Raw genomic sequence first — 24,643 nt, 5'->3', positions numbered from 1 at the left:
GGGTAAATGATTTGTGATTCTTGTTCTTTGTTTCCAAGTCATTTCTTCTGCAGCCTAAGCATCCCAGAGTTTTTTTGACCACTACTCCTGTGCTATGATTTTCTGTTCCTCCTTGCAGTGCCAGGCATTATGGAAGTCACAGGTGGGCACTCTGTTTTCTTGCTGTGCTCCAGGTTCACTCTGTATGCTGTGGATACACGAGGGAGGCACTCAGAGATCAGCACAGTGACCCTGAGGACGGCCTGTCCGCTGGTCGATGACAACAAGGCAGAAGGTGGGTGACCTATTTCTTCTCTTCCCAGGTAACTATCTCTGCTCCCTAAATTCTGCATCCAGGAGTCACTAACCACCACCCCCTCCCCACCCCTCACAGAAGAAAGTGAAGGGACTAAGGAAGCAGGAGGAACATTGGCTAAAATCATGAAAGCCTTGAAGAAAACTGAGATGGATAAGCAATACCTTGTCTAGAGTTTGTGTATGTGCTTACCCAGAGGCATGAAATAGTGGAGGGGGCACACCACAGACCCATCAATACTGCACCTTAGCCCAAGCTTCGGAGAGACCACTCGTCCTCTGCATCTGTCCTGGAGTTGGCAGGCTGGGAGCCCTCGAAAACCACTTCACCTTGTTGCACCCATGAAAGACATCATTAGCTGATCACAGCATACTCCCCTCTAGCTCAGAGGTGTCTTCAGAATCCTACTGAGAGAACTACAATCAGAGTTAGTGTGTAAGAGTAAAGCTTTGTTGCTCCTTTCCATGGATCATAATCATCAGGCAGAACACTTGGGAAAAAGGACCAATCCACAAGAATCACCATATACTTAGCTCTTGGGCAAGGTATTGATGCAATTTCTGGTGAAAATGGATGATAGCTCCTAAGTTCTGTTGGTTCCATTCAAGCTTAACAAATAGTTTCTAACATCTTTGGTACAAGCAATGTAAAAGAGACATGGTCTTCATCTTTTGGGAGCTCATGTTCCAGGGAAAGAGGGAGGCTCCTCTACAAATGGCTCAACAGGAAGCTTGATGATACATGTTTTATGTGCTACCAGATAAGAAATGATGGTGAGCTATTGAGTCTCAAAAATGAGGGGGTTTCAGATATTCCCCTAAAAGTTTTCATTGATTATTTTAAAATAGCACATGTTCATGGTTTGGAAAAATAAAAAGCAGTAGAAAGCAGTGCAAAGGAAACACTTCTCCCATGTTTCCCTCAAGTCTCCAGACTCTCCTAGAGGCACTATTATTAGCAGTGACTTGGGGACATGTATAGATTTTGCTCAGTCTTCAAAGATGAAAGGATGTGCCTTAGACTCAGGAGAGCAGCCTGTGAGGAGTTTCAGTCCATTAGTTAGTGGGAATGGCCAAAGGGACAGGAAGGGCACTCAGAGAAGTGAATTTTCTTTGCAAGAATTGTGAATGGAGGGCCTCCCCTGGTGGTGCAGGTGGTTGAGCGCAGTGCTGTGAAGCTGTCTGCAGCCTCTGCAGCGCGGGTTCCATCCCGGCCAGCCAGCGAGAATCCCACATTGAGCAGCAGACCTCTCCTGTTTCGTCCGCTGCTCCCCTCAGCAGTGTATTTCAGTCAGTCTGCCTATTCTGCTCCCTGCTCTGTCTCTGGTGAATCCTCTCACCCTCCTGCACATCTGGCCTGTACCCCAGTTCTTGTATGCATGAATAAATAAATCTTTAAAAGTAAAAAAGAATTGTGAATGGAGACCTATCAGCTGATTGCAGAAACATGTTGGAAATATTGTGGAGGGGAAATGGTAGAGGACCACTGAGATGAGCCTGAGACAGTTTACTTAAGCCTCTGTACTTGTTTGGAATTTTCTGTTAAGTCATGGACACAATAATCAGGTTAATAATTAAGCTTGCAACGACGTGGCCTCGTATTGAGTACTTTATGTTCACTTTTTATTTTTTTTAAAGACATATTTATTTATGCATACAAGAGCTGGGATACAGGCCAGAGGTGTGGGGGGCGAGAGGATTTACCAGAGACAGAGTGGGGAACAGAACAGGCAGATTGACTGAAACACACTGCTGAAGGGAGCAGCGGGTGAGACAGGAGAGGTCTGCTGTTCCATGTGGGTAGCTCCCTGGCCGGGGATCAAACTCGTGCTGCAGTGGCTGCAGATCACCTCATAGGCTGTGTCCTAACCCCTTGCTCCACCAGGGAGACCCCTATGTTCTCTTTTTAATTTAGTTCTCCCAGTGCACCTTCACATGAGACATTGTTCTTTTCAGTTGGTAAACAGGAAAACCGAACACAACTAATCAGCATCATCTTCACGATGGAATTCAGGTTTTGTCTAATTCCAGAAACCAAGAACGTGAACTCCTGTACGAATACACCTTCTTTATTGCAAGACACGCTTTCTGTCTTTTTCCTACCACCCACTGACCGAGGCCTGTACTTCTTCCCCCTCAGAGATAGCTGACAAGATCTACAATCTGTACAATGGGTACACGAGTGGGAAGGAGCAGCAGACGGCCTACAACACGCTGATGGAGGTCTCAGCTTCCATGCTCTTCCGAGTCCAGCACCACTATAACTCCCACTACGAGAAGTTTGGCGACTTTGTCTGGAGGAGCGAAGATGAGCTGGGACCCAGGTAGGGGGGGTGTGTGAGTGTGAGTGGAACAGCAAATTCTTTTTGCTTCCATCTGACTTACTAAACCCTGTCCCGAGAACCTTTGATCAATAATGAGGGCTGGTGCTCACCAGTGTCAAGACTTGGGATGGGAAATGGGCGGGAAGAACACAAGATTCGTGGCCTCCTGGAATGTCAGGGAAGTGAGATGCCGGTGCTTTTTTGAACAATTGCTCCCATTGCCGACCTTCCACCTTCAATTTTAGAGATGGGAATTTAAGCTTCTTGAAGGGATGTGTCCTGATCAGATTCACAGAGGGTGTGTCATGATGGTGGGGTCAGGGCCCCTAATCTAGTCCATAACAAACTGGAGATTTTCTGCAATGAAGTCCATTGGTGGCCATGACCAAATACATTCACAAATTCAACATGTACAAAGGCCTGATTTTTGTCACCAGCAGTGATCATGCCAGCCACTGGGCTAGGTGCCGTGAAGATGTAGTCACTGTCTTCTGAAGTTCCATAAAGCAGCACTTGAAATCCTGGCTGCCTTTCATGCCTCACACCTAACAATAACACCATTCATTCACTCAGCACATCTTCAACAGTCTTTCTTACCTGATGGTTGCTGATTTGACAATGGAAAAAAGGTAGATGGGCCATCCCTACCCACACACTGGATACTATTGCAGGTAGTGAAACAAGGACTTGCAAAGAATATGAGTAATATGTGTCATGAGAGCAAAAGAATAGGGCCAAAAGGGCGCAGACCCTGACACCTAAAGCCTCAGTAGGGAACAGAGAAGTATAGGGAGAGGAGTCCTGGGGGGCTTGGGGCAGGACTAGCCTGGGAGACGCCCAGAGTAGCTATGTTCCATGGGAGCAGGGCTTTCCTCTCACCTCTTGACCTCCCGCCTTTATGCTACTGGCCATACCACATGCACTTTATTTATTTGATGTCTCTTCCTGTGATTCTCTTCTTATTGAAAATATATTTGAAAGAAAACACTGTGTCATCTTGTCAAGGGGAGAACTAGCACTCCCTCCCCTTAACAGAGAATTAAACCTAAACACTTAATACAATGGAAGAAAAAAAAGCAAACAATCTTGATCTCCTCCAGCAGAGCTTCCAAAGACAGATAAGCGAGTGTTAGAGACGTGTGGATGACACAGTCCAAAACCCAAACCTGCCTTCTTTATTTTTTTTAAGATTTATTTATGCCTATAAGAACTGGAGTACAGCCCAGAAGTGTAGGGGGTGGGTGAGAGGATTCACCAGAGACAGAGTGGGGTGCAGAGCAGAACAGGCAGATCTACTGAAATACACTGCTGAGGGGAGCAGTGAGCAAGACAGGAGAGGTCTGCTGCATCATGTGGGTCACTTCCCTGGCCAGCTGGGGAATCAACTTGTGCTGCAGTGGCTGGTGATAGCTTGATAGTGCTGTATTTAACCCCTGAGCGACCAGGGAGGCCCCATCAAACCTGCTTTTTTTAAAATGATCTGCAGGAAGGAAGAGCATGAACAGGTGACACTAACTGCTTTTCCAAATGTGATCTATCATTGTTTAACACTGGGTCTGTGATCATCTTGACAACCACCGAAAATCCTCTCTCCGGCCCCAGGAATGCCTTTTACACTGTGGTAAACACTGTGTGTGGAGGAACAGAAGGCATTTCCAGGTAGTTGGGAAAGCATGTGATAGCAGGGATGACAAGAGATCAGCAGGGGTCAGTCCTGGATCCCCCATAGATAGTGTTAGAGAATTTGCATCACCACCCACCCTCCAGGGTAACAGGAAACTTTTCAAGTGTTTTTCATGGGGGTAGGAAGTGATATTATCAGGTTTTCAAGGGAGAAATATTACTCTGTTGGAAGCTTGAACTAACAGTTTCAAGACAAGACAAAGTTCTTGAGCTCATAATCTAGAGGAGATAGTGTGGTGTACTGGGCAGGGGTCATATCAGTGGCATTGGGAAACTGCATGACTTCCTGAAATACTTAGTAGGTAGCATGTCATACTTTTAGACTTCAGTAAGACCTTGTAAGCCAGGCAAAGTTGCATATCCCCCAATGTGATAAGGGGTTGGAGGTCCTATCGGATTAAATGAGCTGCTCAGAGTTGTGGTGTTTGATCCAAAGGCTGGTTCTGCCCTGGGTTCTCACTGTGAGCCCTTACAACTCTTGCAATAACCCTCCAAGAATTTGAGGCCCTCAAGGGAGGAGATGAGAACTTGGTCAAGGGATAAAAGGGATCTCTCTCTGGGCTGTGCCTTATCTGCTCTGCTGGGTCCTGGATTGTAAGTTTCTCCCTTTCACATGAAAGGAAGTTTCTTTAGATAAAAGCTTAAAGAGGACCGACAGGCATACATAAGCACAGAGCCCCAAGATGAAAGCCACTGTGTGAGTCATCTTGACCACCATCTTGCCCATGGACGGGGGCAGGCATTCCACTTTATTGGGCTTTCCCACAGGGCTGAGGGAGTTTGGGTAGAAGCTAAACCAGAGCCCCACTCCTGACTTTGTCTTTACAGCCTTCTGGGATCCTTTACAACCCTCCAGGTCATAAATCTTTTGAAAAGGCTGTCTTGCCGCCCACAGAGGCAGGACAACCCACTCAGGAATGGACTGTGATAACCTGCTAACCTTTGGTCAGCCATCATGTATCTGCCAACCCCCTCTGTGTCACCCAGCTTCCTTTACCGTTGGTCTTTCTAGTTTCTGGAGAAGGAAATCTGAAATTCCCCCAACAGCCCATATAGGCATATCAGCAGGAATCAAGGCAGCTGCTTCCTAATCCATCCTGGCACTGCTCATGAACTCTCTCAACCTCGGGCTGGCCCTCTCTGGCCCTCAGTCTCCTCATCTATAAAATGACCATGATGAACTGGACTTTTCTTTCCTAAATAAATATTTTTCCCCTAAATAGATCTTACATGGGATCCCAGGTCTTAGCTAGAATGCCCTCTTCTCAGAGAATCCACTAAAATTTCTACCCATTCATTCTGTCACTCTCTCATGATTTAATTCTCTGTGTTCAAACTATAATTTTAGTGTCTTGTTCTGCAAATGGGTTTACTTATGTCTTATCACCCTTTCCCAATATAATGTCAGTTTATATATAGCTAGTGATCCTGTATGTCCTAGTCATTCTTACATATAAGAGATGACTACTTACTCACTGGATAATTGGATAATGGGGTGAATGAGTATATAGACTAGTTATTATATAGTTTTTATGGTAGAATCTAGAGTGGTGGCCTGGAACCTTATCTCTGGGTCTCCTCTTCTCCTATTCCATGCTCTCTCTGAAATAGCAAGGATCTGTAGCTCACATTTGAAAGCAGGTGAATTCTATGAACTCTTAGGTCTCTTCAGCTCAAAATAACATTCTAAAAAATGCATCATCTAATATTGAAAAAGTTAAGACCTCATTTCATTAATTTATTGATTCCTTGATCCATTGAGCATGCTTACTGTGATGTGGGCTTGAAATACACAAGTGAAGAAGACAGATCCTGCCTTTACTAGAGCAGCACCTAGTTAGAAGACAGTTCAGCAGGCAGGTGCAATGAAACATGTCATAAGCATACTGTGAAGAGGAGGGTGGGGCATGGTTTAGAACAGTGTTTCTCAAATCTCTATGTGCATTAGAATCACTGGGCTTCCGGGGAGTGGTGCTGGTAAAAAACCACATTGACTCATTGGTCCAGGATGGGCCTGAGAGTCTGCATTTCTGACAAGCTCTTAGGGGATGACACAAAGCACACTTTGGGTGACAAGGTTCTGGATGCAGATGGCTGGCACAGCTAATCCAGATCTGGATGTCAAGGAGGAATCCCTAGAGAAGAAAATGGACATTATGCTTAGACTCAAGAATCAACTGGAGTCCTCCAGGTAGAACAGGGTGGGTTTTCTTTCACAAAGAACTACAGTGTAAAGATGAGAGAAGGCAGGAAGATACCTCTCTGGGAAGGACAAATCCTTCTAGAGCAGAGTTCAAGGTAAGAGGATTTAGGAAAAGCACAAGACTTGAGTTCAGCAGAGGCCAGATCATGGTGGCTCTTTCTCCCAAAAGCCAGCTAGGACTTTAAACAGAGGAGCATTGTGGTTCAGTGTACCTGCCCTTCCTGGGCTAGCAAGCGTGCAGAATTCAAAGTGTAAAGGAGAGAGAGCAAGACACAGCCTGGAGCCAGGCGCCTTGGGTCCATGTCCTGGATTTGCCACCAGCTTTGTGTGTGACCTTAGACAAGTTCCTTCCCCTATTCGGGGCCTCATCTGTAACATAAAAGGACTAGAAGCCAAAATCCTGTCCCTCAGTTGTGACACCAAGGAACCAGCCAGTCCTGAACACATTGTGAATGTCCTCTCACCTGCAGCCCAGCACATCCCAGGGACCAGGGGTGACTAGGGTGATAAGGGCTTCCCCCCTCGGGCACCTGCAGGCTACTATCATGGGAGGAACTCTATTATGATTCTCTTGGTCTATAACTACCAAACACTAAAATGTCTACTCCTCCCTAGCTCTGTGGCCACATACCCTCCATAAAATTTAGTGACAAAGGGGTGTCTCTTACCTCTGCCTAATAAATCTATCAGGCCAGTGTCCTCCAGAGCCTGGTTCCCATGGCAACCACAGGTTACGGCAAACAGCTGCTCAGAGAAGACCTGCTGACACCCAGCTGGCCAGCCATACGGTTCCTATTAGGGCACTTGCAAAAATTAAGCTCATAGGCGACCAGGGACCAGGATCTGCTCATCAGAGCATCCTTGACCATCCTCGGGCTTCTCAGACCTCTTGCTTATTTTTGACTAAAATGATAGGGTCAAGAGAAGAGAACACATGTTGGAAGAGATTTTGTTTCTCTAAAAGAGGAAAGATATTTTTATGATGCCAGCCCTTCTTGCTTCCATGGCAGACATTTCTAGTAGATCACAGAAATCATCACAGGCTTGGTTCAGCCTGGAATCTTTTCTTTTTCCCCACTTAGAAAATATTTTATTCATGGGCATTGTTCTAAATCACTTTCTTTGTGCTGACTAGAAAACTGGAAGAAACAAATACCTTGTTTTATTTTTGAAAATCTAAATGCACTTTTATAGAATGATTTGTAATATGTAAGTTTCAGGTGTATAGCATTAGGTTCTTTTTAAATAGAGCAAGACAATAAACCTTTCCCATCAGAAAAGAATCATAGTTTACTGTGTCCTAGTAAAAACAAGCCAGGCTGGGCTGCCTCTGTATTCTTTCAGTCCAGGATTATACTAGCTCCTTCCTTACATAGCATGGATAAATCCTCTTGGAATTTCTAGGACATTGGAAATAAGGACAGATGTAGGACCATATTCCTATAATCTCAGACACACTTTTACTTTATTTTCTGCATATTGACACATCTGAAATCAATATGGATTGTCTACAGTGGATACACTTTACATGAATTGTGTTCTCTCTTCGATTTTCTTGAAAACCCACTATTGCAGCAGTGGTAACTCTTATCACTGAAGATGCCTGAGACTAGATAGAGGCAGCCAAGCTCACTATGTCCCACAGACCAGTTTCCATCGATCATATAACAAGGTTGGTTATTATCTTTAGGTCTCTATCACTTTCAAACTAGAGTAGTTTGGGGTTAGTTGGGAGTCAGTCATTCTTACTATCAGCTCAGTAATGAATTTTTGGGAAGGGTTCCTGGTTTCTTGTGAGAGAATGAGGAAGGGACAAAGTAAATAAACATCTTCACTAGTCATCTTACAAATCATATTTCAAACCTGGTGTTGAATATATATTCAGGTAGTAGTATGGAGTTTCTGACTTTCTGTCTAGTGGGTGTTATTTGAGGCTAAATTTGATGTAAATTTATTCTGAAAGTAACTCTGGTGAACAACTGGGAAGCCATAAAGCCACGCATGGCTTCATCGCAAAAATGCATCAAACCAGCCTTAATATACATTGCGTGTGTATGCATTTTTTCAAGGTGGATATATTCTTATTACATTTTCTTATAAAGGTATTTCTTGTTCATTCTAGAATGTCCAGATGATAAAGCTGTATATAAAATAAGTGAAAAATTTGCACCTCTGAACCCCTTCATCCCAGCCTAGAAGAAAATCATTAATGGTGTTCACATAGCTTTGCAGATATGAATATGGATAGGACATAGATACACATTTGAATAGGGAAACCAGTACAGGCTTACAGATATGTCTGTTTCTACAACCACAGCTCTATTTCCGTCCACTCTGGAGTCTAACAAATGCATACACCATATTCTGTTATCTGCCTGTTTACACTTAACAAATCTTTTCCCATAAATGCATATGTAAATATGTTGTCTTTTTAAAGGTCCTATAGTCAAGCAATTATATGAATATATTATGCATTCATTTAGTCCTCTATTACAGACCAACTTGATTTCTTCCAACTTCTTTGTAGCTGTCTGTAAATAAATCTGTTTAATAAACATTCTGCCTGCTTGCCAGATTATTGCCTTAGGTCCACATCATGCTATTGTGTCATTTCATTCTTTTTATCAACACTTGCAAGAGCATTCTGTATTTTGAATGCTAAGGGCTGAGGATTTCCCCCCTTCAAGTTAATTTAGTGTCATTAATCTCTTCATCTTACACAATCAGAAGCTAGACACTAGGGGAATTGTATATTTTCCAAGAAGCAGATGGGAAATACTAGTTGAACATCTATTAAGGGCACAGTAATATCTGAGTTATATCTCATTTTGTGTCCTGAACAATTGATTTTTGAACATAAAGGAAAAGAGAATCAGTGGAGTTAAGTAAATCATTCAAGGTCACACAGCTAATAAGTGTCAGAACTCCAATTCAAATCATTGTCTTCTGTTGTCAAGTCAGTGTCTTATCCATTAGAGTGCATGGCACCCCAAGATTTACACACAGCTAAGGGAGAATGCAGTGCAAATCTCAGTAAAGAAATACACAAAATACTTTGGCAGTAAAGAGAAAAATATGGCTTACTATGGCTGGGAAGACCTGGAAGACATCCCAAAGGTGAATTTTCAGCATGATTTTGAAGCATAAATGGAACTCATGAATGTGGTCCTCTCATCTCAGGAACTCAATACTTTGGCAACTGTGTCACCTCAGGGTCTACTGTGAACTACTCATCAGATACGTGAATCAAGCCACTATTTCCTTAAAAACAAACAAGCAATACCAACAAATTCCTACTCCAATTCCTACTACCATTAGTTTCTGCTGTGTAGTGGATGTTTGTGTCCCCTCTCAACATCATACGTTGCAAACGTTATGCCTAAGGCGATAGGACTAAAGGGTAGGGGTTAGGGAGGTGAATCAGCCCTGAGGTTGGAGCCCTCATGGATGGGATTAGCGCTCTTAAAAATGGGTCTCCAGAGTGATCTTTTGCCCCTTCGACCATATAAAGTCACCAACCACCACATGGGATCTGCCAGTGCCACTATCCTGGATTTCCCAGTGTCCAGAACTATAACAAATTTCTGTTGTTTATAAGCTACCCAGTCTGTAGTATTTTGTTAGGGCAGTCTGAACATATTCCTTTCTAAAACATTATTGATTTGATCACCACCAATGGCGGGCAAGAGAGGCTCCTGGAGACATGGAAGGACCCATTCTATAGTTAAAGGAATCTAATTTTAAGTGTTTTTAAATTGTATTGACTCAAAAAGTGCCTTCTGTTTATTTCTGAGTGGCTTCAGAAATAATGCTTGGGCACCTTGTAACAGAGATCTGAGATGCTATTCTTACATTCTGTTTATCTTGGTCAAATCATGTGATCAGTCTGAGTCTCACTTTTGCCACCTGAGTGAAGACTTGCATTAAATTCTGAACTCTAGTACTATGATGATGATTGTATTTAGGTAGATGTTGCATGGGTTTCTGGCACATAGTCGTGCTCAATCAATTATAATCTTTATCATCCCTGACTCTCTATCCCTCTTCATCCTTTGTCTTCAATTACGGGAATAATACGGCTGTTTGCTTAAATCTCCCCTTCAGTGGATACACGCCATTTCTGCTTTCAACATTTCCTCAGAAGACTCTTGAGACAACCTTCAGCATCAGGATGTGGCTGCGATTTGCATACACCCCTCTTACCAGAAGTGATGGGGTTCTCCAGATGTGGCCTGACCAGGGCAGCATCATTGAAGACATGACTTCCCTTAATCTGCCCTCTCTGGAGATTGTGTTCCAATTTTTTGTAACCATCTCTTGCCCTTGACTCTCATTAAGCTTGAGGTCATCTGACACGGAGACATTTAAGCTCAACTCCAGGAGTTAGGGAGGAGGGAGAGAGGCCGAGGGAAATATGTCCTTGCCTCTCTTCCTTTTCTCCATTACATGGCCCCATCAAAAATTAGGTCTCTATCCGATAACTGTGTCAGCAGCTGATTGGGTAATTGTGCTGGGAATAGAGGTTCCACAATTCCCGGACAAGTGGCATCAGAGCCCATGCCTGATGCCTTCACAAGTCATCCCTGCCCAGTATAGCCTGCTGATAAGATGATAAATTATGTGTGGTGTCCCTCCTCCACCTCTTGCTTCCTATCTCAGTGGGCTGGGTCCTGTCTCCAATGCGGAAGATTTCATTTCCATTATTTGAGAAAAGTGGTCACTCTGACCTATGATTTCCCCTCTAGGGAAAGCTCGGCATATCCTGGCCATTGATTTATGGATCTCCATTGCCTATAATTTATTACCCAGCACTTTCTCCTTTGGACTCTTTCCCCCCTCCTCTTCTCTAGCAGTTGAGCTCCTCCAGCCCTTCTCTCCATGGCCTCACTTTCTGAGTTTTCCTTTGCTGTCTAGATGCAAACCAAAGTGCGGGGAATTGTGTATGGTGCAGAAAGAGCCAGGACGGTAGAGCAAACTGATATTAGTTTAGTTCCTGTTATGTGAAAATCCTATGCTGGATGCCCATGGCAGCCTCTTCATATCAGACTGAAAACAGCCCTACAAAATAAGCATTTCTAGTCACATTTCTAAATGAGTAAATTGAGACACACAGAGGAGACATGACTTATCCTAACGAGCACTGAAGCTATGTCCTTTCTACTCTGGCATGCTACTTTGAATCTTGGCTACACTGACAGCTAAGCAAATTACCCTCCCAAAACACAGCCTCCCCAAGTCTCTGTTGTTATTCGATTTCATGAGCTAGTGGCATTGAAGAACTTGCTCGTGCTCCACATAGCTGTTAAGAGCCAGAGCTGGGTTTTGAATTTGGAAACCCAGGGTCATTTCATCTCAACTCTATATGATCAGGCGTCCCGGGTCTAACTTGGCCTTAGTTTAACTAACTGGAAATGTTCCTGTAGGTAGTTTTTTGTTCTCACTCCAAACCTCAGTTTCCCCATTTAGACAAAGGAAGGTTTGGTCCAGTTAGATTCCAAGATTCCCTCTAAGGAGGTAGCTGTACCTTTGGAGACAAAGCATTTAAGCATGTTGGAGGAATTGCCTTTTCCAATCTCCTTTCGTATTTGTGGCTTATTTTTATGACTGTCTGGATCAGACAATGATTCTCCATTGCCCCAAAAATAAAATACTTCACCAGGCTCAGAATTGTCTGGATATTCGGATCTCTGCCAAACTGACTGGGCTCTTACCCATTCTTTGCACTGAATGTTTCAAACAACGGGTGGTTTATGCACTCTAGTCAGACATTGGATGAGCTGTTTCCTTGGCCTCTCCATCTGCCTGAAAAATTTGCTTTCTCATTGAAAGCAAAGACCTCACTCAGAACTCCATTCCCTAGGACTACCCCCTAAGACCCCAAAACTAATGAGTAGGTGTTCACTTTCTGTACTCCCATAGCACCTACATGCTCTGCACCCCAGCAGTCTGCCCCTAAATTAGAGGCTGTCACTATTTCCATCTGTCATATTAGTCTGCTGAGACTTACGAGGTTTAAACCTGTAGAAAAACAAGGAAGGCGGAGAGAAGGAAGGAGGAGAAGAAGAGAGAGAATGGAGGAGGAGGGAGAAAAGAAAGGTGTTGTTTGTGGTAGTGGAGGTAATAATACATTTTTCTAAGAGTATTATTACCTCCACCACCACTATATACCTCCACCACCTCACTATAACCCAGGAGGTGGCAAATAGGTTATTCTCTTTTTATAGATGAGGAAGCGGAAAGAGTTAGATTATTTTTAAAAGCCTGCAGAGAAAAAGCAAACCAGCAGCCCTAGGAATGGCAATAGAAAATACTTCACACCTGGATGTGCCCTCTGCCTGGTTTCTTGATGCCAGTCTTGCCTTCCCCTAATTCAAGTCTCCTCTAGGTAGCCAGAAATGTTTTTAAACAATCCAGCTCTAAAACTGTTACTTTGCTGCTTGAAACCCTCCACTACTTCCCCCACTTAGTCTCAAAACAATAATCAGATAAAATGATTATTGAGGGCATATTATAGATTAATTTGTGCTTTTTGATGTTTTTTTAAAGATTTATTTATTTATTTATTTATTTATTTATTTATTTATTTATTTATTTATTTATATAAGCACTGGGTACAGTCAGAAGCGCTGGAGGGTGAGAGAACTCACCAGAGTCAGAGTGGGGAACAGAACAGGCAGACAGACTGAAGTACACTGCTGAGGGGAGCAGCAGGTGGCAGGAGAGGTCTGTGCGCCATGTGGGACCCTCACTGGCAGCCGGGGATCGGACCAGCGCTGCAGAGGCTGCGGGCAGCTTCACAGCCAGCGCTCAACTGCTGCACCACCAGGGGAGACCCTGCTTTTTGATTTTTAAAACAACTCTTTGTGGTAGATACCATTATTATTCCCATTTTTATGGGTAAGACTATGGAAGCCCAACTAGCTGAACTACTCACTCCGTCTCACAAAGGTTGTATGTGCCTGAGGTGGGATTTGAACCCCAGTATCAAGGTTCTAGGACTTGAGTGTGCACCATTACTCTATGGCCCAATGCCCCCGGTTCGGTTCTAAACTCCAGAGGCCTGGCTACTTCACTTCTCCAGGTTCCCCTTGCACATTGTATTCTGGCACAAATTCACAGAGCTTTCCCGCAATCTCTGCTCTACACTTTTGTCTGTACTGTTAGGCCTTTGCCCTCTTTACCTAATCTCTGCTCATTTACGAGATGCAACATAAGTTCCCCTTTGAGCAGGAAGCCTCCCTGGATCTCGCCAGTCCCTCCTGAGAGCCGTCTTCTGTTTCCCTACAGCTTTCATGCCTCCTATCACCCCTCACCCCACCTGTGTTCTAACTGTCCCTGCCGGGCTTTCCAGCTGAGTCGTGACCCACGCCGCCCAAGAAATAAGAAATGGACAATCGATGTCTTTCTCTCCTTTAACTTCACATCAGCCCCCATTTCTCCAGTGAAGAAAAGAGCTTAGAGACATCCAGTGCATTTCCCAGGGACACCAAGCTGTTACCGGGCAGAGCAGGAGCTCGAGGAGGGGTGAGAAGTAAACTCCGAGGGGAGAGAGGACTGTGAGTAGAGCAGCGACGCGAGTGTGATTACAAAGCTATGAATTCTTGGCACCTCAGGAAATATTCCACCCAAGTGGTAAACTATACAAAGAGGACTTTTTGAAAGGCACCTCATAAATCATGCCCACAAAATGTACACACATAAGCCCAGCCCTTTTCCAGCCACCACGCAGGTGCCTAACACAGTCTCCCATTTGTGGGGTCTGTTGTTGTAACCCCCTCCCTGCCAGGGTCTCAGAGGGCCATGGAGAGGACAGCAGGGGAGAGGCTCTAGGGAGTCCTGGGCATTTGGAAGATACTAGGATGTAGCGTACTGTGGGTCCCACGTGGTGACTGACACCTTCACATTGAAACTGCCTGGTGTGACCTGGGGAAAGGGTGTTTCTTCCCTTCTTGAGGCCTTAGTTTCCACATCTTTAATGAGAGTAGGTCAGACTAGGTCAGTGGTTCTCCACTGGGGTGGTTTTGTTCTCCAGAGGACATTTAGCAATGTCTGGAAGTAATTTTATTGTCATGATTGGGGCGGGGAATGCTATTGGCATCTGGTAGGCAGAGGCCCGTGGATGCTGCTAAACTTCTTACGAGACAATCCTCACAACAAAGAATCATCTGGCTCAAATGTCAGTAGCTCCGCAGTTAAGAAATCAGGAACTAGGTGATCTCAAAAAATCTAGCTAGCATTAATTTTCTACGCAGGCATCCCCTGGAGTCCCTCAATGCTGGATAAAGGGCATAGATATGTTCCTCATGAAGACACACAGCACCATGGCTCTTGCTTAGACAAGTGTTCGGCGTGACCTTGATCCTGAGCCCTCATCTTAGCCGTTCTTTATCAGAGTAGATTCTGAGTTGATCATTTCTTGGGAGCTACTCTGTTCTCAGCTTTGGTCTGTTCCTGTAGTTAACCTATAACCAACTCATGAGGGTAAGACCACCCTCCCTCTTTTGGAGATGAGAAAAAAGAGATGGAAATTCTGATTTGGGGACATATTAGTGCTTTGACGAAAGAGAAGCCCAGAGGGAGAGACTGCTGACTGTGAGAAGCATACAAAAAAATTAAAGCAGCAGAAAAGCAGACAGGGAGGGAGTCTGTGGGTGTTCATACCAGGATCTGACTGTCCAACTCCAGTGATTGACTTGCTCTTTGACTTTGGTCAAGTCAAGTCACTTCTCTGAGGATTGGACCACATAGCCATTAAATGTGAGTGTAAAAATATATGTATGTTCTCCACCGTAACAAATAAAAACTTCAGCATATGGTATCTCAATAAATTTGAATTGAGTCTGTATATCATCAGAAACATTCCTATCTTGTTCAACTGGTGACCTTCCAGCTTCAATATCTTGGAAGAGAAGATGCAAGACTATAGCTCTGTCATTTTTTGCATATTGCATGATTGAAGAGAACAGGGTTTAAGGTAGCTTTTGCACAGGTGTTTGAAACACCACCCTCAGTCATGAATGTCCTCGTTTGTCCACCTACATTCACCACCGCCAAGGTCTCACCCTTGCCCTGGGTTCCCCCCTGCCTCACTGTCTCCTCCTGCCTTTCAGGAAGGCCCACCTTATCCTGCGGCGCCTGGAGAGGGTGAGCAGCCACTGCTCCAGCCTCCTGCGAAGCGCCTACATCCAGAGCCGCGTCGACACCGTGCCCTACCTTTTCTGCCGCAGCGAGGAGGTCCGGCCAGCGGGTATGGTGTGGTACAGCATCCTCAAGGACACCAAAATCACGTGTGAGGAGAAGATGGTGTCCATGGCCCGAAACACGTATGGGGAGTCCAAGGGTCGGTGAGGGGGGGTGCCGCCCTCCATGAGCACAGAGACTCTCCGTGGGAGGGGGAGCAGTACTCTCACAGATTCTGGGGCCTGGGTGGGCTGGGGGACGGCTGAGGATGGGCCTGGCAGAGGAGGCCTGCCAGCAAGGCCAAAGCAAACTCTTTCTCTTGTGGATAGCCGACAGAGAACTTTGTAACCACTGGAATTCTTCATTTTTCTCTATCTTTTATTTTTTCTAAGATATTATTTGGCGCTATCAAAGTCTCTCCTTTTTAAACTTTTTCTTATGGATGGTGGTGGATCCCAAGGCAGGAGCTTTCAGGTGGAGACCAAGCGGCCTTTCCTTTTCTCCCTTGCCACACTCCCTCCCTTCCTGCCATGGAGCCCTGGAGGAGACCCTCGGAGAGACATTCGGACCTCTTCCGCATCAGGAAGGAGGCCCTCAGGAATGCTGCAGTGAGGAAGCCTGGGTCTTTGGGACTTCTTTTTTTCCCCAGACATCATTGAGTTTGCAGGACCCCACCTCTTCCTGCCACCTGTGGGAGTGCCCACAGCCCCCGCAGGACTTTCCATGCATTAAAAGTTCCTATTGTCTCTCTCTCTGTTTGGGTACTGTTTCTTACCAACAGGGACCTCTGTTTATCTACTCAGCAAGTTTTTTATTGATTTTCTGCTCTGTGCCAAGCACGGGGCATATCGCTAAAGGCAGAGACGCTCCCTTTTCTCAGTGAACGTGACTGTTCAGTAGAAATTAAAGGGATATGATTCAGTGATTTCACGCTGTGATAGTAGGATACAGGTTCTTTCAGCTCCTGAGACCAACTGGAGGGGCCTCCTGAAATCCTTTCTTGATAAGAATGATGCCCAGAAGACAGGATGGGGAAGAGCAGGATTTGCTCCAGGCAGATGGGACAGGATAAGCAAAAAGCCCAGAGATAAAAGAAAGGGTGACTCATTCAAGGGCTAAAGCACTTTCATAGAGATTAGAGATCAAGGCAGAAAGGGAAAGCCTGGGAGCTCAGTAGGGTCTTGGGAGCCTTGGACAAAAAAAAATTTGACATATAAGAAGTAACCAGTGCAGAACATTAATGAAGAGCCAGTGTAGAACATTAATGAAGAGTGAAATAGGCAAATTTGTCTCTGAGAAAAATAATTCCAGTTTCAGGCTGAAAGTTGTACTAGAGAACCCCAAAAAGAGAGTTGCTATGATTGGTTTTCAGGCTAAAAGAGATGATAGTTTGTATCCTATGTTCGTAGGTGAGACATTCCATCCTTGAATCCTTTTAATTGGCAACTACACTGCTTCCAGTGTGTTACCTGGGGGAGTAATGTGTATGAAGGGGCATTTTATTTATTTATTTATTTTTATTTTATTTTATTTTATTGTGGGACCCTCGCCGGTGGCCGGGGATCAAACTGGCACTGCAGAGGCTGTGGGCAGCCTCACAACCTAGCGCTCAAACTCCACGTCACCAGGGGAGGCCCTGAAGGGGCATTTTAGATTTTTAATATCCTGTAGTAACTCAGACTAGCTTTCTGAGTAAGTGGGATGTAGGACAAGTATTTCACAATGCAAGGATGACACCTTTTAAAGAGAAGAGAACAAGTTGTGGGGACTCAGAGAGGAAAAGCTACTGTATATTAGTAAATTATAAGCAACTAAAAGTATGCATACTTCTTAAAATTTGGTTAACGCCAATGACTTAAGCAATCCCCTTCCTGAAAAGTTATGTTCCTGTCCCAGGACAGGACAGGGTTCCTGTCCCAACCACCACTCCCCTAGAATTCAATTCTACCTGGAGAAACACAACAGGAGGTTCTTCCAAAGGCTTAGATGTCCTGAATCTGCTCAACTTCCAGCAATCTAAGCTTCAAAGTGTTCTTTCAAGAAGTTGTATTATTGTTGGATTTACACTTCTGCAAGTATGTAGGTGGAGTTTAGATGAATAAATTCCTGCTACAGTTCACTGACTTTTCCTCCTAAGGAGAGGAGTATATCCAGAGAGAAACAAGCATCTTCTCAAACTAACAAAAGGAATAGTTACCCTTCCTTGAGTACTTGCCTGTATTTGCCAGTTACCTATCTTAGTAAGTCATAATACCATACACTAGGTGACTTGATTAATACAAATTTGTTTCTCACAGTTCTGCAAGTTGGAAAGTACAAGATCAAGATGTCTGGTAAGAGTGCTCTTCTTGGCTCAGGTGGTGGTCTTTTCCCAGTGTCACATGTCCGAAAGGGAGTGAGAAACTCTCTGGGTTTCCTTTATAAGGGCACTAATCCAATTCACATGGACCCCACCCTCACTACTTAGATAATTAATCACACCCCCCAAAGTTTCCATCTTTAAATACCATCACAATAGGTGTTAAGTTTCAACATATGAGTTTTGGGAGAACACAAGCACCCAGTTTACTGCGATGTGGGAACCCTGTTCTAAATGCCTCCCCATAAACCCTTTACTGAACCAAGTTCCCAGACTTTGTCAAGTCACCCTATTACTGTACATTTCCATTATCTTGATCCAACCTGAAGAATGATTTCGCTCAAGACTTGCAGAAAATTAAACTCCCTAGTGTGACAAGATTGTGGTATGAAGCTGATTAAGTTTGAATCCGATGCTACTGCCATTCACCAGATATTGCCCTTGGGTGAGTAACCTGACATCTGAACCCTAGTTTCCTCACCAGTAAAATTATGTCAGTGATAGTGAATAGTTGTGCAGCCTGAGTGTGGTTGCAACTATACTGTACCCAGCATGGTACACAGTAGGCATCTTGCTCCTTCTGAAGCAGTTGGCATAGTGATATCAATCTTGAGAAGATGACTAGAAAATTTTGACTGGGATAGATCTAGAGAATTCTGATCAAGAGAAGGAATTAATAACTAGCAATCTTGTGAGGAATATGGATGATAAAAAAACATAAAAAATTTTACTGCAAGAGAGAGAGCCGTGATAGTGAAACTTAACACAGTAGTAAGATCCAGGGCTCCTGCAGACAGCTGTGGCCTCTGGATAGCTGCCCGGTTTGCCAGTTAGCTCACCCCTGGGAATATCTACCATCAGGTTCTCCCCAACTTACTCCCCATCTGTGTTCCTCTCTGGTTTCCACCCCCTTTTCCTGGCACTGTGGTGTCTTTTACCCTTTTCAGCCACCATAAAGCTCTCCAGAGTGGGATTCCAGAAGCCTGGCGAAACAGGTGTGTGTCTGCCCTGCCATGGCAGGAAAAGAGGTTAGACCAATATTTGTTAAGATGTTTTACTGGAAAAAGAAGAAAAATTCTTGAAGTGCAAATGAGCCTGCTGGTCCAGCACCCTGGCCTCTCCGTGTCCAGTTTGACTCATGTGCTGCCATGGAAAATGCCAGGGGAGCTCATGCCCCTCTGTGCTGGCAGAAATGAAACTTTTCATGTGGTCTCCACTGGTGAATGCAGAACTTGTAAACATATAAGGTGTGTGTTAGGGGTACACAGGAAATTGCCCCTGGACGACTTCTTCCTTCTGTCCAGGCAAGAAGTGTCTTCCCTAGGCAGGTTTCATTAAAAAGAGTGGGTTGCACAGAAAGATGCTGGTAAATACCTTTTAGGGGCTCCTTCTCACATCAGTGGCTCTAAGTGCTTACCCCCTTTAACTCCATATGCAAACAGTCACATGCTGCTTTGATTACCAGTAGCAATTTACAGTTTACAATGAAAGAAGCTGAGGCTTAGGCAGTCTGATGAACTGGCTCCAAATATTATAACTGTAAGTGGTGATGTTTAGCTACTGAGACATAAACTTGGGGAGGCCAAGTAATTCAAGCTGATGAGCACCACACTTACTGTGTCCTTGGCCAAAGGGGTGTGATGCCCCCTTTCTCCATCTCAAGTCAAAAGCTTAGTTCTTTTAACTTCCAACCTGTCTGGATACAGGTTTCCAGGTTTGGGGTACTCAGAGAACCCAGAGATGAACAGGACTCAATTCCTACCCGTGAGGAACTCCGAAAACTTAGCTAACTAAATACATTGTGATAAAATCAAAAATTTTGGACTTAAGCCAGCCTGGGTTTAAATATTGGCTGTGCAATTTACCGTGGGAGCTGGACCCTGAGAGAAATTTATAGGGCTAACTCAACAGGGTTTGCTAATTAAGAGGTTCAGGCTAGTTGACATTAACTTAACCCCCACTAAGCCTCACTTTCTTCATCTATAAAGGGGCTAAATACACAACCTCAAAGGACTGTTGGGAAGATTAAATTTGATAATGTATGTAAGGCCATTGGGTACTTGAAAACAAAAGCTCTCAAGTAGTTACCACATGACTTATTTACACAAGAAAAGATGAGTGTAATCGACTATGCCACTGGAAAGCAGACGTCAGGAAATCTTCTCTGTCCACAGGCATATACGAGTGCAGTCAGTACAGGTGAAGAAGGAGCATTATAGGCAGGGAGATCAGGGTATCAGTGAAAGAATGTGCCATGTTTGAGGAGTGGTGAACAACTGGAGTAAGCTGAGAGAGAGAGGGCATGTTTAGAAAGTTTGGCAGAACCAGGACACTTTGGCATTTGGAAGGTATTGGACTGAGAGCAGGAGTAATGTGGCAGGTTAAGCATTTTGAAAGACCTTTGGCTGCAGAGTAGGAGAGTGGAGAGACTGGAGAAAGCCAGTGGCATAGAGTCCAGATAGGAGATAGGATGGTATGGTATGACATGGCATGAGATGGGATGATAGATAAGTTGCTCAGGAAGGAGGTGAAGATGTCTGAGCTAGGTCCATTGCAATAGTGAGGCTGGATCTTAGTAATTAAGGAAGGTGACCCAACAGGACTTGCCAACATTGAGGCCTGGGTACACGGGACTTCCCTTTTCCCTCTAGTCAGTGTTAGACCAGGCAGAACTTGTTGGGGGGGTGGGGGGCATGAATTGGATGAGAAACCACATAAGCTTAGTGGACAGTGCATGGATCAGATATGTTTGACATCATGAAGATATAGTAATTGGAACACAAGAGAGCCAAGACTACCATCTAGCATTATAAAAAGAAAAAAAATACGCAGAGCCCTGTGTGTATTTCATGGATATGTTACGGCTTCCAAATGCAAGTGCACCTCCATAGTGAGGGCCTGGGTAAGTCAGGGTAGAATCTTATGGGTTAGTAAAGGACTTATGGAAAGACTGCTAGATTCTTCTCCTTTCTCTCCCCCTTTTCTTCTTCCTTTTTTCCACCCTTTCCTCTTCTTCCACCTCCTCCTATTGCTCTTCTTCATCATTATCCTCCTCCCCATTATAATTTAACTGATTTGCTCCTGTATACCCTGGATGAATGGATGGATGGATGGATGGATAGGTTTAATTTTATCAGCTGTTCATAAAGGCACCTGACTTTATAGTTGAGGGAATTGAACATCATAGAGACTACTTGGTCTTAGATGGCAAGTAAGTAGCAGAACCGAAATTTTAATCTAGGTCTCATCTGACCTCAGAATCTTGACTGTTATACTATGCTGCCTCCTAGGAGGTAAGGAGCTCTGGTTCTGGTCCTGATTCTATAGTAGAGTGGCTGTGTGACATCTGCATGCCTTTCACCCTTCATGGGCGCCTTGGGTTCTCCATATGGCCCCACTCAGTGGAGAGGCATGTGCCTTAGCCATGAGGAGTTCCATCAGGTGATGACTCATGCACAAAGAACATTTTTGACCACTCTCTTTTGTTCCATCACCTGTCTTTGAGGTTGACAAAGGCAGAATGAAAGGCCACTCTAGAGAGAGTTAAGGTCTTAGCCAAGATTGCCAATCACCTCGTCTACCCCTGCGACAATCCCAGTCCCTCCCAGTGTCATCCAAGTCACTGGTAGCTAAGGGTCCATCAGCCATGAGCAAGCGACAACTTCTCCATGTCTTGGCTTTCTCCCCTGTCAAGAAAAACAGTAGCACCCATCATAAGGTCTTAGTAAGATTAAATGGGTTGATATATATCAGCTACTGAGGACAGAACCTGGCATGTAACATGTGCTAGATAAGCATTAGTTGTCATTCTTCTATGCAACACCCTATGCTGCAGCCACGCTCAGAAAAATCAATCTCAAAAATGCCCCCTCCTGCCTTCCCTCCAGCCTTTGCATTCACTGCTCCCTCTGCTGGGAATCCCCTTCCAGCTCAGACCTATCCAGCCAAAATGCCTCACACTTGCTCCCTGGGACCTTTTGCCTCTCCCAGAAGGAGTTGGGAGCTTGCTTCTTGGAGGTCTTATAGTGGGGATTTCCTGTCTTCATTCCAGCATTTTCGTCACTCAGGGTCATTCTCCCCCACAGGAGTAGGGATGATGTAAGGGCATAGACTGGGTCAGACTCAGTACCCTCAGGCCTTGCACTGGACTAGCTCATGCTAACATCCAGGGACATTGAACTTGATGCCTAGAGAGAATCGTGAGGGCAGATCTCCGAGCAGCACTTGAATGCCCAGGATCCCTTGAGAACAGTGGCCCTTCCAATTTGCGCCATCAATGCAGCGTTCAAGTGGCCTGAAGAGAAAGCAGCAGCCAAACAAAACCCGCGGGCTTTGTGTGGGGGTGTGCTTTTTAATTGGCCTCTGCCCATAAAACTGCCAGACCCTGAAAGGCACTCACTGTCTGCCTCCCTTTGGAAACTTTGCTGCATGTGTTTGTACATGTTACAGCTGAAGCCAAACTGCTCTGTTTTCCTGTTTTACAGGAGTTGGCAGCAGGGGAGGGCGAGGGGCCACAGGTGTGCTTTGCTGGACAAGCGTGTGTGTGTATATAAGAGGAGGCTGGGGTGGCAGTTGTCAGGTCAGGTAGTAGTGAGCACCCCAAATGGCATTGGACCCAGCTTTGACACTAACAGGCTAAGGGACCTAGACCAGGTTCTCCCCAGTTTTGCCCTTAGTGTCTTTATGAATGTTTGATTGGACTAGAATTTATCTAAAGAATTCCTCAACTCTAATATCCCAGGGTTCTCAAGCCCTAGGGACCTCTTCACTGGAAATAAAGGAAGAAAACAACCCTCTATATTTGTAGAGGACCTTGCTCTTTTTAGACAAACCACCCAAGAAGCAGCCCTTCTTGTCTTGCCTGCTCTGACTGCATGCCCCAAGCTCGGGATAGGGGCCCTTCCTTTGGGTTCTCAATCCCCACCCTTCTGGCATGTTCCTGCTTAGCCCACTGAATTCTGGTGAACCTGTTTTCCCTTAAAATGTGAGCTCCTGGGTGGGACCATGTTTTATGTCCCCCATATACAGATAGGTTGAACCAGTGGTGGGTGCTCAGGAAATCTGCAGGTACAGTTGCACAGAATCTCAAAACCACATCTTCAGATGTTTCTATTTTGCATTCTTGAACATGGTGGGGCAAGGACTTAAGATAAAGTTTGGGGTGGCCAAGTTTGGTGTTGAGAGTACCCAAGTGGTTTATGCTTAAAGCTGGAGAATTCGGGGACAGTGGAGTCAGGTCAGAGGCCATGGTAGTGGATGATTCAAGTACTTCAGTGGGGGCAGCCAGGGCATGTATGTGGCTTCCTGTCCCTATTGTATGCCTGGTGGTAAGCAGCTGAGTCCTCAGCCAACAGACCACATGTCTGCTTGAGCCACAGAGGCATAGCAGTGGTCCCTGGTGACTGCCAGTATCAGAGCGGAAGATGGAAACAAAATATAAAAGTTTTCCCCTAGAAGGTAGACATTTTTAAAATGGGACACATAAGCTTCATTTAAAAATAATGGGAGGTACGATTAAAAAATACAAAGGATAAAGACATCCACTTCCAGGACAGGGCTTGTGGTTGTACTTTGTAGAGGAGGAAACAGAGGCTGGATGTGTTCAGAGGTTCTCCAGGACAGAGCAAGACTTCGGGCTTCTTTCTTCAGACCCCCAGAGCAATGTCCTTTGGGTAGGCTAAGAGGTACAATCGCAGGATTGCTAGGAGCCCTGGGGAGCTGAAGACACCATCTAACATGAACTGGAAAAATCTGATCAATTATCAGGCCTCAGTACTCTGCCCCTTGTTTGGAGAGGCTGGTCTCCTGGGGATTCAGGTTAGAATGACAAATTTCCATAACAACAAGAGCCATAATTCCCAATTGTTGAGCACTTTCCATGACCAGGCTCTGTGCTGAGCACAGGAGTGGTGATGTCTCACTTAGCTGTCCCTCCCCCCTCAGGTATGTCCCCTTCAACATCCTTCCACAGAGCAAGTCCAGTTGCCTGCAGTCTTAGTCTTTCTAAGGAGCCTTTCTATGGGAGGCAGTTCTCATGTGAGATGTGCTGATTCTATAGCTCTGGACTCAGACCGGCACCAAGAGGTCTACACTTCACTTCAGAAGTGGGAAGACTGAGGCCAGAAAGGAACATTTACCTGTTCCAGGTCACACAGCTGGAAGAAACGGAGTGGAATATTCCCTGATTCTATCTCCTGTGCTTTCCTGACCCCTCGCTAACCCCGGCCCATCCCCTTCCCTGACGTCTTAGCAGGTAGGGAGGGGCTGCGAAGAAAGCCTTCCCTCTGCTCCGAAAGCACAGCCAGTGCCAAGGCGATCAGCCCCTCCAGGCCGTGCTGCAGCACAAATACCAGCCTGGTTGCGGTTCACCAGGTTTTACGATCCCGGATGACGAAGTTTCTTCACTCACTTGCAAGCTAGTCAACACCGCTGTCGATGAGTGGCCTTCCTAGGCCAGAGCCAGAGGCGTGTGTTTAGAGGGTGTCTGCTCGCCTTGCAAGGCTGGCCTTGCCTTATCAGAAAATGAAAATATAAACCATGGGCTGCATGGCCTTGTGTAGATTTCTTCTCCTCTTCATATCTTGATCTCGCAGGCAATGT

At 45.1% G+C, this 24,643-nt stretch overlaps 1 protein-coding gene across 5 annotated transcripts in view; it reads left to right on the top strand.

Moving 5' to 3' along the window:
- Window positions 1-15,852, top strand: part of ASTN2 (astrotactin 2) — a gene marked incomplete at both ends in the record, with an annotated part of 818,546 nt that extends 802,694 nt beyond the window's left edge. For all 5 annotated transcript variants that reach the window (XM_084237291.1, XM_084237290.1, XM_084237288.1 and 2 more), the window contains 3 exons: window positions 174-274; window positions 2,435-2,618; window positions 15,615-15,852. In XM_084237291.1, the coding sequence (XP_084093417.1) occupies window positions 174-274; window positions 2,435-2,618; window positions 15,615-15,852 (523 nt within the window). The remainder of the gene's footprint in view (window positions 1-173; window positions 275-2,434; window positions 2,619-15,614) is intronic.
- Window positions 15,853-24,643: the final 8,791 nt, after the last annotated feature.

Source organism: Talpa europaea (assembly GCF_964194135.1).
Source record: "Talpa europaea genome assembly, chromosome: 7".
In the NCBI taxonomy this organism is placed as follows: domain Eukaryota; kingdom Metazoa; phylum Chordata; class Mammalia; order Eulipotyphla; family Talpidae; genus Talpa; species Talpa europaea.
This window is presented reverse-complemented; position numbering and strand designations above follow the sequence as displayed.